The sequence below is a fragment of the Penicillium lagena genome (genome assembly GCF_028827675.1).
Source record: "Penicillium lagena strain IBT 129212 chromosome Unknown utg000005l_segment0_segment0, whole genome shotgun sequence".
In the NCBI taxonomy this organism is placed as follows: domain Eukaryota; kingdom Fungi; phylum Ascomycota; class Eurotiomycetes; order Eurotiales; family Aspergillaceae; genus Penicillium; species Penicillium lagena.
The window spans coordinates 942,221-956,333 of NW_026623226.1; the positions used below are offsets into that span (position 1 = coordinate 942,221).

The window sequence follows — 14,113 nt, forward strand, 5'->3', positions numbered from 1 at the left end:
CTTATCTATCTTAATTTCTAGATCAGGTCTTCCTTGGATCAAACAGTCTTCCTTGGATCAAACAGTGGACGTGAGTGATTTGCTGGTGATTCGAACTCTATGTAATAGGTGAATGAGATTAGTAGTAGTAGTAGTAGTAGTAGTAGTAGTAGTAGTAGTAGTAGTAGTAGTAGTAGTAGTAGTAGTAGTAGTAGTAGTATAGTAGTATAATGGGTAAATTACTGGCCCAGTATTCGTTGTAGCTCTTCTTACGCCGTCCTGGAAAACCCAATTGCTTTGATGGAATCGGGATCTATGGTGGGAATCTATAACAGAGAATGAGAATCAAGAGCACTTCCGCGTCAATCATCCGGATTGCTGATATTCTGCTGAAGCCAGTCCCTCCACCCCTGGTCACTCAAGATAGATCTCACACGGGCCTCAAGCCACTCTGTATTCCCCCAGAAGCCCCAAGACGCCTGGAATCGACACCAGTCAACGAGTGCCGTCTCCCAATGCCGCCTGAACGCATCCCATTCATACATGCCCTCGTCTTGATTGCGGAGGAGATGTGCGCGGTACCGCGTTAGAAGTCCCCTCTCGCCCTCACACATGGTCAGCTTCTCGGGGAAAGGCTCATGCTCATGCCAAGCATCATCAACAAGCATACGCAGAGGAACCGAGCACGTAAACAATTTGGCGAGGTCACAGACTCCAAGACCGAGGCCCACGTATTGGAAGTCAAAGAACGCCACCTGTTTTCCACTCGTTGTCGTGAAGAGATTCTCCGACTTGACGTCGCCGTGGATGTACGACTCAATGGGTCTTCCGCGGGGTGTTAAGAACAATGCAGCCATTTCGGCAATGGATAGTGAGGAGGAGGCACCTTCTGAAGCCGGACTGCACAGGGCTTCGCACCACTCCGAGCAGGTATCCTGAGCTAGGGAAGCGTACTCTGTACCTCGTGTCGCGAGATACGTGTACCCCCCGTTAAGCCACAGTCGACTCCCAATAATGGTATCCTGCTTGCCTACACGCTGCCGTCTGGCAGATTCTTCAAGCGGTGGCAGGACATATTCCTCCAGACTATCAGGCAGCAACAGACCCCATGAGCGGCCATGGAAACCAGCCAACCAATCCAGCGCCCCACGCACCTGTGTGCTGTTCAGTACACTCCTTTTTTCGCCCGCGACTGGAAATTTCATGCGCAGATCAACCATGATGGTAGCCATCAGACCGCGGAGTTCTTCCTCACCCTCCTGCTCGCCGCGCACGTCTCGCGTCGAGGCAAGGCATTTCGCAACGGCGACCTCGTCGCCCAGACATGGGACCACATCATGGTAGAAGTACTGCTCCACCTCGTAGCTCAGCATCTTTCGCAGGTGGCCCTCATCCTCATCCTCAGTGCTGCCACTTTGCCTTGGCGGCGAGATGAGCTTGAGGATGAGAGGGTATGTGGTCCCAGCGGTTCCTGATTCCACACCGCAAAGCGCGCTGAGATGCTTCGCTGCTTCGTTGGTGAGAGCTCTGGCGGTGATGGCGCAGATCTGTCCATAACCTGCCCATAGGGTCTGTAGAGTGGTGCATGAGACGAGGTCAAGCGAGTGCCACGATAGCATGATGCTGGCGACCCGGTCGGGGTCATTGGCGGGGGCCATGGTGACTGAAGATCGGTCAATCCAATTACTGCAGGCCAAGAGCTGGATATCTGGATATTAACATGCGGTGGGTTTTGGACGACGTGAGATGTGACCAGCGAAATCCATGGTGGATCTGTAATGCTGCCGGGCGGCACGTGATGTACCTCCCTCAGTAAACAGGAGGCTTAAAACGGCGTTAAGGGGAATGTAGCTATAAAAACTAAGAACGAGCGGATAGGTGGCTCACAGTGTAAGTTGAATATGAGGTACTCCAAAAGCGTGAGATGTTGGGTGTAGGATTACCAAATACAATGCAGAGTGACTTGCTCCCCGCAGCGTTGATAATGGGCACCTCCCCCTATACATGAGCAAAAATAAAATGATACTGGACAAGAGTAGAGAGGCTGTCCCTAGAAATGGACAGAAGATTTGACAGTACGCTAACATTTTTCATTCATTGAGCAGTATTTGCACTACTCTTAAATAAACAAGCCCTTCCAAAGCGGGAGGCAAAGACACAGGACGAAAGAAGACCCCCTACGAGGAAGGCGAAAGTACATGGCGGGTGGGAGAAACAGGGAAGAAACAGAGGGGAAAAGAAGCCAGTGGGGAAGTTGACGACGACAAACAACTTTGATGTGGCCGAGAAAAGACGCTCATCACAATTTACTGGAAAATTCGCGACACAGCGAGTTTCGACTCCTTGCGAGGGGGGATTGTGAATGGCTTGGGGCCAAGTACAGTAGGTTCAGAGGATGATTTGCTCCCCTCCTTGGGTTGCATGCTGGACATTGGCTGGTACAGTCCATCGGAGGAGGACGCGAGAGGGATTGTGAACGGCTTGGGACCAAGCACAGCAGGTCCACAGGATGGCTTGTTCTCCTCTTTGCGTGGCACGCTCGACATCGACTGGTACAGACCACCTGAGGATGCGGAGGTTGGCTGCTCGGTTCCGACCATGCAAGGAGGTGGAGAGAGCCTAATAGTTCGATCACTGATTTGGTTCGGCTCCGCCTGCTCAGGAGCATCTGGCATTGGAACATCTCGAACAGGAATATTCTGAGAGCGCTGAGGCAGCGACGGAACCCGGGCAGAAGGGTTAAACGGGGCAACGCCGAGGACCTTGGTCTTACCGAATTCAGTCACTTGGCCAAGTGGCCGATCGATTGGCTGACTGATTGCAGTGTACAGTGGAGGACCGGTGTACATGGGAACGCCAGGAGTTGCGTATATGGATTTGTTCAACGAATTGACTCGCTTTTTCATTTGAACACTGGGGGACTTGGTTTTTGGGCTCGTAACAGGTGGCACAGTCTCCGAGACCGTAGGTCCTTTCACCGCAGGCTCTGGCCCAGACTTCTTCACCGGGTCAATAGTATGGGGCGCACGATCAGGCGATTCAGACACTCGGAGTGTGTCAAAGGGTGGTATATTTGCGGAGAAAGCAGTTTTGGGAGGAGTACCTGGTAACTCCTGTGCCTCGGGAGGTGAGTCTGACCCAGAAGATGGGATACGCACCGGAGACCGATACCGCGAGAACGATGGATGATTCATTGCTGCATCTCTAGAGATAGCACCAGATTGGGAAAGCCATTTCTGCATCTTCGTGATCTCGTCAGTCCTGGTCATGCCGGGTGTTGTTGGAGCTCGAATTGGACTGCCCGGCGCGGTGTGCATGATCACAGAAGGAGAGGATCCCTGAGGTGTCACGATGACTCGTTGCGATGCCGATTGAGACTTCACAGATGAGCTGAGGGCCTTCGTGACATGTGATTCAAATTCTCTTCTGTAGTCATTCATTTGTTTCAGGAACTCGTCAACCAGTTTCGACATCGCAACCAACCTCGGATCGAGCATTCTTTTGATATCCTGAATGCTTTCAGAGAGAGGCTGCTGCTCAATGTCTTCGCTAGAGACGGAAGGTGTTGCAGAAATGGAGGTTTCCTTCTCCGCTGTATTATGAAGGAGGGTTCGGGGAAAGTCAAGCCCTGTCAAATCCACCAGCGCAGGGCTGAGAACATACTCTGCCGATTCACTTTGAGGGAGTGGTTCTTCTTCAAAATCAAGAAGACGTCCGCTCGAACCTGGCCTAGTGAAATTGTCTTTCTGAGAAAGCGTAGGCTTGGTGTGTGAAATGGCACTTTCTGAGGTCTCCACCGAGGTAGCTTCAGAATCTGACATTTGCGCCGTTCCAGCACGAGCAGCAGCCGTTAGCGCCTGAGCGGCTCTGGCTCTTGCAAGGAATGCAACTTGTCGCTGCAATACTTCCGCACTCGTGCGAGAAGCTTGTTCTTTGGCAGACAAGGCACTCTCTTGGTCTTTGGCAGCCCGGGCTTTCTCCCGCTGTTCGATCTTTCGAGCCTGAGCGGCTTGGTGCTCGGAGACAGCCTTTTTATCTTGGAAAGACGGGACAATGTAGTGCTGCATTGCATATTTGTTCTGGTCTTCCGGAGCGGTAGCCTTCAGCACCGCCTGCCGAGTCCTGTCTGCCTTGGCTTGCATAGTGAGCAAAAGTTCGACCGGGTATTTCATCTGTGGATTCCGCTTCGCAGACACATCTACCTTTTCAACTGGCGCAGATGATGGCGTGGGTCGAGTGGTAGCAGTAGCAGTAGTAGTAGTCATGGCAGGCAGACAAACTATAGGTCGAGCTTCCGCGGTCTTGGGATATGAGGGAATTGTGATGGAAGGAAGCAGCGTAGCCTTCGCTGTAACGGCAGACGGAGCAGTCGTAGTAGCAGGAGCCTTGATTACTTTGCCCTTGGAGTTCACAGGCACGGCGACCGGAATGGAGATTTCAGGCCTAAACGAGGGAGGGGGACGCTTCGCTTTCGGAGTGATAGTAACGGACGCAGATCTCTGAGCTGGAGAGGTGGCGGTTGCAGGAGAGATGTTGGAAGGCTGAACCGGGCTATGAATCGAATCCAAGAATGCCTGGGGGGTACTGATGTGTCGGGAATACTCAGCGCTGTGCGGATAAGGTTAGAACGGGAGGACTGGATTGAGGAACATGAAGTACATACGCAGGTCGCGTGCGTCGGGGCATTGGGACTGGTCTCCTGCCCTCTGAGGATATGTGTCAGTGCTGTGTCGTTCTGCGATCCCTGGGTCACTTACCAAAACCGCGTTCTTTGCCACTAATTTTTCTGAAAGATCCCTTACCGCGATAAGGGCTAGACACAACATCGTTATTGGTGTCAAGAGCAGGGTCCAAATGGGTCGATGTAGCTGAGGCATAGGAGGCACGTGGATGTGGGCTGGTGGCAGCTCCATGGTACGAAGCTCTGGAAGGTCTTGTTTTGTGTGAGTCTGGAGACAATGAAGCAACAGGAGCTGCCCAAAAGGTTTCTTACCCGTGAGGAAGTCCGCGTCCTCGAGTTCCCATGACACCACCCCCACGACCGGCGGACTGCGCTGGCATCGGGTGATGGCCATGGCGCTGAGTATGAAGGAACTCATAGCTGGCAGACAAGTGAGCGCGATGGTTCTGGCCTTGGAGTATGTCATTCAATTCTTCAACTTCCCCAGTGTCTTTGACGGTCTTGTACAGGTCTGTTGGGGAATTTGATTAGCCAATTGAGTGATAGAGGGTGGTGATTGAGGCACTTCTGATAGAGAGGGGGGGGGGGGGGGGGGGGGGGGGGGGTAGTTGACGACAGACCGCGGTGTATACAAGATAGTAGAGGAGATATATGGGCAGTGGCTTACTTTTCCATTCCTCAAGCTGCACCCTGTTCTCTTCAGCAAGGCGCTGAGCCTTGGTCCCAGATATATTCGACTCCCTGGTTGTTTCGATGTAGGCGAGATGGACCGAGGCCTGTCTGCGAGGATCGTCTGCCGTGGAGATCCGTTCGCGTCTCGCAGTGCCCAGATCAGCCTGGTGAGTTGTCGAGTGAGTATACCATGGCTCAGGGGCAGGTGGAGATTCATTGGGTTGACTTACCAGCTGTAGCTTGCGAAGCCTTTCGCTCGCCTCCGGATCCATCGAGATGTGTTGCTGGGGGATTTCTTGTGTGGTTCTGGAGATGTCAAAAAGAGAGGATTAGAAGTGGATTGGATGTAAATGAACATAACAGGATTGTGGGAAGGGGAGAGAAAGTGAGGTGCGGAAAGGGAAGAAGGGAAGCAAACAGGAAAGGCGTGGAAGGTCTTTGTAGGTATTGCAGGACTGGCAACCATGGCAGACAAACACCACGTGAAATGTATTCCATGCCAATCCTCGAAGGAATTCCTGATCAAGCTCTGGATAAAGGAAATGCCGCCTTTTCAGTGAATGAAAATAAAGCTTGCGCAACGACAGTAATTCGAATGATGCATGCAGACTCCATACCTATTTACGGAGCAGATATGTACAGGATGCTCAACACAAGTAAATCTATAGCTGATAACAATGCAATTCGCTCTCAAGCCCCACACGTCTCAGCGCCTCCCTTATCTGCAATGGTCACTCAAATTAGCAAGTGCTGACAGACACGCTGGGGACCACGGGGAAAGTCATACTACTGATAATCTTTGCAACAGCCTGTACGATGCTAACGCCCATAACAATCAGCCCGAAAGCAACGCACGCATAAGCGGGGATCTTAGCCCGCCGGCTGGCGCTGCTCAGTTTGATATAGCATAGCGGAGGGAAGATGTACGCCAGTGCGGCGGCGCTGGTTGCGCCGATCAGCTCGAAGACGCTGCCCAGGTCGCACGTTATCAGGGCGAGAATCACGGATGTGACGACCAGTGCCGAAGTGAAGATGAGGTGGCGGTTCATATTGAAGGGCTCGTCGGGGAAATAATAGGTTGTCATGACGGATCGGCAGACGAAGGCCTCGAGTGGTAGGGTGGTGAGCATGTTTAAGCCGAAGCAGCTGATCAAGAAGAGCGAGCGAGTCAGTGCAAATGATAATTGGAGGGAATATGTTTCTTACAATCGGGCGATGTTGACCAAGATGTTGTTAGATGGGAAGTTGTTCAATACGTTGCCTTGGGTTTTCGATCCGAAGGATAGAAAACCCGCAATGCCCATGGCAAGGCACATTATCAGCGAGACTCCGGTGGAATAATGGGTGACCTTGGTAAAGCGGTCGAGGGTCGGCCGTTTCAAGGATCCATAGATCAAAAGACTATTGTGGTCTTTTGAATGTGTTAGTTCTTTACAACTGCCAGCGAGGAAGCAGTAACATACGGCAGACAAACGCTGCGACCTGTTAGCAATCACTTCAATTCTGAGCAGGGAAGGATGGCATACCGAAAGAAATCACTCCCACCGCTTGGAAGAAACCCGAGTTGATGATGAGGTGGCTTTTGATTTCTCCACGAGAATCAGAGGGCACGCGGAATCCCTGCGTGATGACCGTGACAACAATGACAATCATGCTAACCAACGCCAGGGCAGATGCTTTTGCCAACTATCGGTATGTCAGCTTTGACGCATATCGAAAACGGGCGAGAGGCCTCACCTTGGCAATGTCCCGGTAAAGAGACAATGGGTACGAGACACCCATAACAAACAATACAATTACAGCCCGTCGATCCGTGAGAAGCCAGAGGATGGACATCTCTCGCAGGGACGGGAACAACGCGCTCAACACATGGGGAATGGTATCGCCGACGATGATACAAAAGGCAACCATGCCGCCAAAAGCAAAGGCCCACTGTGCCACAGAAATAGCAATGAGACCGCTTTTCCCGAAGCAGTATTGCATAGTCGCCTGGAAGGAATCCGCTCCGCTTAGCTTGGAGTTGACCACAATCAAGCGGATCGTCCAGTCCACCGTGACAGTCAATGCAGTGAGCAACAGGATCCCCATAACCATGCCGGCCTGCCGGAGCGCATACGGTTGGCCAATTATCCCAGCCCCGATGATGCTGTTGGCCATGTTCATAAACGCCATCTTCATTCCACTTCGCGGACGAGCATTCTCAAGGTGGTCTTCGGGGAAAAAGTCGTCTGAGGTGGCCAGGGTCACGCTAGGGGCCTCGATGTCCGTGAGAAGAGGAACTGTCTGTCCTGTATGGCGCGCGCCTCGCGCGCCCTGGCCTCCTAGCTCATAGTCCTCGTCATCTAGCCACAGCTCATCATCCGGGCTGTGAGCATGGCCATTCGAATGGCGATCGTCCCCTGCTGTTGCCGACTCTTCATCGATGTCAAACCGGACATGGTTCATGGTCCGAGGTGTGCGACGCTGCCCGTCTGCCGTCGGTTGAGAAATGGAGGATTGGCGCAAGCCATTGGACGCGTGGCGTGGAGGAACGGAAGGCGGACTGGCGTCTACGTCGTCGGAGAGCAAGGACTGAGCCTCCAGCGCGTCCGGGCTCTGGGGCGCAGACAAGGCATGCTCGTGCGTGTCATCCCCGGGCATCGCTGACCGTGGCGATCAAAGAGAGAGAGAGAGAGAGAGTTGACATTCCACGGGTTGCGGCCAGGCCGGCTGATATGGTCTGGGGCTGCACGTGATGGGCCTTATCCGATAAGCGCTTTGTTCCATTCAAGTGTGTTTTGGGCAAAGACATCGTGGAAGTGCCGATGAGGAATGATTTTGAGTTGTACAGCTTGTCTTTTGGCTCGATGCTTGGTCAGTCCCTAGGGGAGAAAAGCACATCCACCACCACCAGTACGATCTAGATGCCACCAGAACCATTATCTCGAATATATATTCACATCCTGAGCTCATGTAATTTCCGATCTATATGTATTGAGCTAAAAATGTATCTGATGAGTTGAAACAGGTATTTCACTGATTTTATGCCCACTCTAGGCCGGGTGAATGGCAGACCTGGTCGTGCCACCTGACCAAACACCCTCATCCTCCCTCTAAACCTCTCATTCACTCATGAGCTGAAGGACAATGCAAGCTCCCCATCATGACTTACAAAGTCGACTTGGGTCGCAGTCTCTTCTGCACGATCGATTCTAGTCTCCGTCTCCATCTGGCAGCCTCGGCCCAGTTACGTTTACCACCAACTCATCGAAGCTCTGACATTCCTTTCGACACGAGTCAATGGCTAGCCTATGACGATATTTGGGTGCTACCAGGCCCGCAGCTGGAGTTTTCTTGTCATATTAACGCCGACCCGGTTCTTGAGGGTGCGATCATTGGGTTGAGCTCACTGTTGAGGGACAAGCTTTGTGAGTCGAAGGTATGAGAAAGAATATTTTGTCACTTGAGTCGCTTGCTGATCCTGCGCAATTGTGAAGATTTGGTCGAGTCTCGGATACACTGCGATGCTCAAGGATGGCACCTCTGTCACGAATCCGGATATGTACCGGGATCGGTGCCTTGTGTTCGGTTTGTGCAAGAAGGACGAGACCTCTCCCTTGCGGAAACGCTGGACCTTACCCGATGCAATAAAGAATCCCGTGGATGCCCATCCTCCGGTGGGCGTTCGTACGGTGTACTTAACTTCGGTCGACATCTTCCTGGACTACAGTTACTGCGCGGAGCATTCGCCTCGACAAGAATGGCAATATACCTTCGCAGCACGGGCTCAGACACAGTTTTATTCTGTGATTCCAGCTCCATTTTCCCGATACCCCTACCGTTCAGATTTCGAACCACAAAGCCCTTCCATGCCTGGATACACCGTTGACAGTCCGTTGTCGAGCCAATCGAGCCATTCCTCTTTCTCACAGACAAGCCACAGCCCGCGAACCGACTATACCACCATCCGAAAATCACAAGAACTTCTCCGTTTATTCGATTTCGGGCTCCAGAGATTAATTCTCTCGGGATTCGTCAAAGATCCTCAAGTCCTGGTGTCAGGGCAAGAAACCTTGCACACCCTATCAGGGATAGCGCCTGCAGTCTTCAATAGGGGATACCGTGAGGTAAGGGTCTTTTTCTCAATTTAACAAAAATCCAAGTATCTCACAGTCGAACAGGCGATTAACCAACGAGCGGCATCGTTAAATACCCTCACCAAAGCGCTATCCTCCATGCTCGAGGGCAGCCAAAACCCTGCTATTCAAAATAAAGCATCGGCCCTATTACGTCGAACCTCAAACCCTGATTCCAACATAATTCCAACACAATGCAGCGTACCAGATCTAAAATCCGCGATCTCAACTTCACTCTGGCACATCGCCCAGCAAAAGCTCCACAGGCCTCCAAAGTCAAGAAAACCAACCCCCCTTTCTTGAAATGGGCGCTAAATCAGAAGTGAAGGTGGCACTAGAAGGTTCTGAGGACCTTCCACTTCTCGTTGAACAAGGAATGCAAATTGAGGACCAAGATTTACAACCGGATTACCTCGAAGATACTGATGCCACGGAGTACGAGGAAGACGAAGACGATGATAATTTCTCAGAATTACTTGAAAAAGACATACCCAAAAAACCAGACGATTTGCTACTAGAGGAAACAAGCAGCGAGTCAAGTTTTGTGGACATCGGCGAGTCGACACAGACCACCTTCCCCCATACCGATTCACCATATTCCCTTCTCTTTAGTGACAATGAAATGCTCCTTTTGAACGATGGCGGAGGAAGACAGGACGGGGTTGTTCTATTGTTGGACCGGCAGGATGAGATGCCGGATTCTGAGACGGATCAGATGTTGTGCGGATGATTGTATTGCATATATATGCTCGTGTATACTATAGCTTGTGGCTGTTACAGATACAGGAAATATTGAGAGAAAGAGAAAGCAGAGTATGTAATTCTTCAGGTGTCTCTCCCAAGAGGTGTGTGTGGCATAAAGCCATCGTCTCAGATTCCACCTCCTTGCACCCGCATACGAGCAACACAGAGGTATCTAAGGATATAGAGTTGGATCATCTAGGTATCTATGATAACAATTTCAGTGATAGGAATAGTTGGTATGCAGACGCTTTGAATTGACTGCCAAAATTCCTGGAGTGGGAATATCCGGTGTATATGACTGGTTATGAGCCACTATGGAGCCTCCTCACCGAGTCTAAACATTCGAATGGAGTTATTCCAAGCCCTAGAGACAATACGTTAACAAGAGTTCGAGGGCTAGGAGACAGTCAAGTCTTACGCTTCGCACACTTCTTCCACAGTGATGCCCTTCACCTTGGCAATGACATGCGCAACACGCGCAATGGCCATAGGCTCATTCCGTCCTTTCACCATACAGCCCTTCTGCCATTTCTCCTTCTTAACGGCCTTGGGCATTTCCGGAGCCCCGTCCAGGAACTTCGCCGAGGCGTGCGACGGCCGGATCTCACACTGTTTGGACACCGTCAATGGGTGGTTAATAACACAAGAATGAGATGTACATACCCAGGGACCATCAGTCTCAATCTGCAACCGGTCTAACGGGATGGCTTTCACAACCTCCAGATTCTCCTCGGTCTTCATGCTACACCCGTTAATCCCAACGTCCAGACCCAGGTCTATCATCCGCTGCATCTCTTCCAACGTCCCCGTGAAGCTATGCACAAGGCCCCTCTTAGGAAGCTTTGCTAGTCGGGGCGCAAGAAGTCGTTCAAAGTCTTCGCTGGCAGCTCGGGAATGGAGGAACAGCGGCATTTGAAGCTCGACCGCTAGGTCTAATTGTGCCTCGAAGTATTTGAGCTGCGGCTCCTTCGGGCTGAGGAATAGCCGATCGTAGTCGAGACCAATTTCACCAAATGCTACTGCTCGTCCGGAATCTCTTGCTGAGGTGGCTAGGATGCGCAGATCCTCGAGCATCTTGGTTGCGCCGCCTGGATGCTCGTCGAAATGCTTTGCTTGGCATGGGTGAACGCCGACGGTTGCGTAGCAGAAGTCGGCTGGAAGGTGTCCAGTTAATATCACACCCGAACAGAACTGCGAACGGTTCACTCACGGTATTTGCTGGCAATGTCAACAGCATGCTGCGACTCGACTAGGTCAGACCCGGTCACCATAAACTTTGCGCAGCCCACATCACGAGCGCGTTGGATCACATCGTCCAAGTCATCTTCATGGGCTGTCTTTCCGTGGTATTTGCCTTGGAACACTGGGTCACTGAGATTGATACCGATCTGAGTATTGCGTTTAGCTTCCGGGCGGCCGCCAGGGAAAGAGATAACCTACATCAACATATCGAAGGGGCTTAGGGGTTTCGCCCATGTTCGTCCTGGGTATTTGCTTGTTTAGAGAGGTGGAGAAGTGCTTCTTCGCAGACTCTAGAGGAATGGGTCGCAGAAAACGGCCTGTTCTTCGACAGATAGAATGATTTTCTCGATGAACAAAAGGCTGAAAGACGGTCTGTCCGACCCCGTTCGCTTCTATCGTGAATGTTCTGACGTGAGTCAAGCTCCTCGACACACTACCCACCGCAGACACGAGGTGCATCAGACAGAGCAGCCAATTGAGATGTGTGATGCACGAGTGTCGAATGTTTTCTGCTGACTCACGATCATCGTCAGGCACCAGCCACAGGGCGGAACTGTGGCTGGTGCCATTGCGGCGGTGCTTGTACGGGGGTCAGGTGCTTAGGTAAGAATTTATGGTGTCCGCAGATAAACATGTGGGAGGCCTAACAAGTCCCCTGTCTCTTCTCGACTTCGACTCCGGAGTTGTGAGGAAGCTACGAGCATCCTATGCGGAACATTCTCAGACAATGCCTGCCCACCCCTCAACTCTTTACTAAGACCGAGATACCAAGATATAGAAGATCCGTGGGTTCGACCTATAGAACCATGGGTTCTGGCAATAATGGAGGGTATGTCGTGACTGTTAGTGTGCCAGCCGCGTTGGGTGCGGTGCCAGAAGAAGCGAGTGAGAAGAGCCATTGGGTTAGAGATGAGGCTGGGGGAGTGAGGGGCTTTAAGAATCCGTGGGAGAGTTCTCATGATTTCTCTTTTCCCGAGATATTTAAAGCCATGGTCCAGTAAGACTCCATATGCTATAGAGGCTTCTGATTTCTCAGCAGTCAGAACTCGAATGGCTGATATAGACTTTGCAGACACAAGTTCTTCTCGGGAGACAGCCAGAGGCCTGATACCACGCCGCCAACAGTCTCGGTTACTAAACCCCAGTTCCTCCCGTCTAGAACGAGCTCACACTCACAATCTCTGCGTGCAATATGGCTGGGGCACGCATGCTACTACATTGAGTTTCCCACTGGCCTACGGGTCCTCTTTGACCCCGTGTTCGAAGACCGCTGTTCCCCGTTCTCCTGGCTAGGCCATAGAAGATTCACCCCTAGGCCCTGTGATATCTCTGATATTCCAATAATTGACTGCGTAAGTCCTTATCCTATTCTTGTTTTTTTTTTGATCGTCATAGCTAATATGTAAGTAGGTTATCATAAGCCACTCCCATTACGACCACCTTTCTCACCCGACCATCCTTGAAATCCAAAAACACCACCCCTCAGTTCAGTTCTGTGTCCCGAAGGGTCTTAAGAATTGGTTTTCAGACTGCGGCATCAAGAACGCTGTGGAACTCGACTGGTGGGAGGATGTTGACCTCACATTAACCCCAACACCACACGAACAACCTTCTCCAAGTTCTGGGACATCTGACATTACGGCGAGGATTTCTTGCCTCCCTTGCCAACATACATCCGCGCGTACTCCCTTTGATAAAGCAACTACGTTATGGGCTTCGTGGTCTGTCTCTTCAGGCGGCAAGTCAGTGTACTTCGCCGGTGACACGGGCTATCGCTCAGTTCCACGCTCGTCCAAAGAAGTCGACGATTGGGGCTCCGAGTTTGCTCATCTCCCTGTCTGTCCTGCTTTCAAGCAAATTGGCGGCCTCCGAGGTCCCTTTGACCTGGGGTTGATTCCGATCGGAGCGTATAAGCCACGGCATGTTTTGAGTCCCGTGCACTCGAATCCGTATGATTCCGTGGAGATTTTCAAGGATACAAAGTGTAAGAAAGCGATTGGGATTCACTGGGGGACCTGGGCAGTTGCAGAAGAGAACGTGCTGGAGCCGCCACAGTTACTCAAGAAAGCAATGGCTAAAAGTGGTCTTTCGGAGACGCTTTTTGATGTTTGTGATATCGGCGAGAGCAGGCAGTTTTGAGAGTTTAAGCTGACTTACGGGCTCTTGTGGAAGTGGGACTTGATCTCTACGCTATCTGAAGATGTGGTACTCTATTATTTACACCTGTACAGCAGTTTCATTACAAGATGGTCAAATCCAAACTGGGCGACACCGTCAACAAAACATCATCTTCCTCATCCTGGGCCTCTCCAAGTCCTCTAGTGAGAGAGCTTGGTCAAATGCATTGAACACAGGAGATGAGCCTCTCCTCAGGACTTCCATTTCAGCACTGGTATATAAGAGAGGAATAGAAATAAACTCTAGGTGTATGGCTCTGCTGGGGTGATCTGGAATGTTATCATTTTCAGACCTCAGCCACACCTCAGCCACACCCGCATCCAACTGTGGCTATGCTTGCTTACTTAATCATTATCAGGAACGGCGAGAAATCCGGTCGGCGATGCCCCGAGGGCGACAGGTTGGCTTTGGCGTACGAGAGTAATCGCCCGAGGTTATTGCAGGGAATGTGTGACTGCAGTCTGTCAATGATACCCGGTATCGAGTACTTTTTGGAGAATGC

At 51.4% G+C, this 14,113-nt stretch overlaps 8 protein-coding genes across 8 annotated transcripts; 3 read left to right on the forward strand and 5 right to left on the reverse strand.

Moving 5' to 3' along the window:
* Positions 1–341: 341 nt before the first annotated feature.
* Positions 342–1,637, reverse strand: N7510_007067 (uncharacterized protein; the record flags this gene model as incomplete). Its single annotated transcript, XM_056978992.1, has 1 exon — positions 342–1,637. The coding sequence occupies one exon, from the start codon at positions 1,635–1,637 to the stop codon at positions 342–344; it is 1,296 nt and encodes a 431-aa protein (XP_056832035.1).
* Positions 1,638–2,285: 648 nt separating this feature from the next.
* N7510_007068 (uncharacterized protein) lies at positions 2,286–4,244 on the reverse strand (the record flags this gene model as incomplete). Its single annotated transcript, XM_056978993.1, has 1 exon — positions 2,286–4,244. The coding sequence occupies one exon, from the start codon at positions 4,242–4,244 to the stop codon at positions 2,286–2,288; it is 1,959 nt and encodes a 652-aa protein (XP_056832036.1).
* Positions 4,245–4,601: 357 nt separating this feature from the next.
* Positions 4,602–5,604, reverse strand: N7510_007069 (uncharacterized protein; the record flags this gene model as incomplete). The annotated part of the gene is made up of 2 exons (XM_056978994.1): positions 4,602–5,080; positions 5,328–5,604. The coding sequence occupies 2 exons, from the start codon at positions 5,602–5,604 to the stop codon at positions 4,602–4,604; spliced, it is 756 nt and encodes a 251-aa protein (XP_056832037.1).
* A 468-nt stretch (positions 5,605–6,072) lies between these two features.
* On the reverse strand, positions 6,073–7,972 carry N7510_007070 (putative amino acid transporter; the record flags this gene model as incomplete). The annotated part of the gene is made up of 5 exons (XM_056978995.1): positions 6,073–6,478; positions 6,539–6,743; positions 6,796–6,807; positions 6,859–7,018; positions 7,070–7,972. 5 exons carry the CDS (start codon positions 7,970–7,972, stop codon positions 6,073–6,075), a joined length of 1,686 nt encoding a protein of 561 aa, XP_056832038.1.
* Positions 7,973–8,474: 502 nt separating this feature from the next.
* On the forward strand, positions 8,475–9,462 carry N7510_007071 (uncharacterized protein; the record flags this gene model as incomplete). The annotated part of the gene is made up of 2 exons (XM_056978996.1): positions 8,475–8,750; positions 8,809–9,462. The coding sequence occupies 2 exons, from the start codon at positions 8,475–8,477 to the stop codon at positions 9,460–9,462; spliced, it is 930 nt and encodes a 309-aa protein (XP_056832039.1).
* Positions 9,463–9,751: 289 nt separating this feature from the next.
* On the forward strand, positions 9,752–10,177 carry N7510_007072 (uncharacterized protein; the record flags this gene model as incomplete). The annotated part of the gene is made up of 1 exon (XM_056978997.1): positions 9,752–10,177. The coding sequence occupies one exon, from the start codon at positions 9,752–9,754 to the stop codon at positions 10,175–10,177; it is 426 nt and encodes a 141-aa protein (XP_056832040.1).
* Positions 10,178–10,503: 326 nt separating this feature from the next.
* On the reverse strand, positions 10,504–11,892 carry N7510_007073 (3'-5'-exodeoxyribonuclease; the record flags this gene model as incomplete). The annotated part of the gene is made up of 6 exons (XM_056978998.1): positions 10,504–10,555; positions 10,610–10,800; positions 10,855–11,345; positions 11,402–11,579; positions 11,632–11,750; positions 11,868–11,892. The coding sequence occupies 6 exons, from the start codon at positions 11,890–11,892 to the stop codon at positions 10,504–10,506; spliced, it is 1,056 nt and encodes a 351-aa protein (XP_056832041.1).
* A 347-nt stretch (positions 11,893–12,239) lies between these two features.
* On the forward strand, positions 12,240–13,572 carry N7510_007074 (N-acyl-phosphatidylethanolamine-hydrolyzing phospholipase D; the record flags this gene model as incomplete). Its single annotated transcript, XM_056978999.1, has 3 exons — positions 12,240–12,430; positions 12,506–12,785; positions 12,844–13,572. 3 exons carry the CDS (start codon positions 12,240–12,242, stop codon positions 13,570–13,572), a joined length of 1,200 nt encoding a protein of 399 aa, XP_056832042.1.
* Positions 13,573–14,113: the final 541 nt, after the last annotated feature.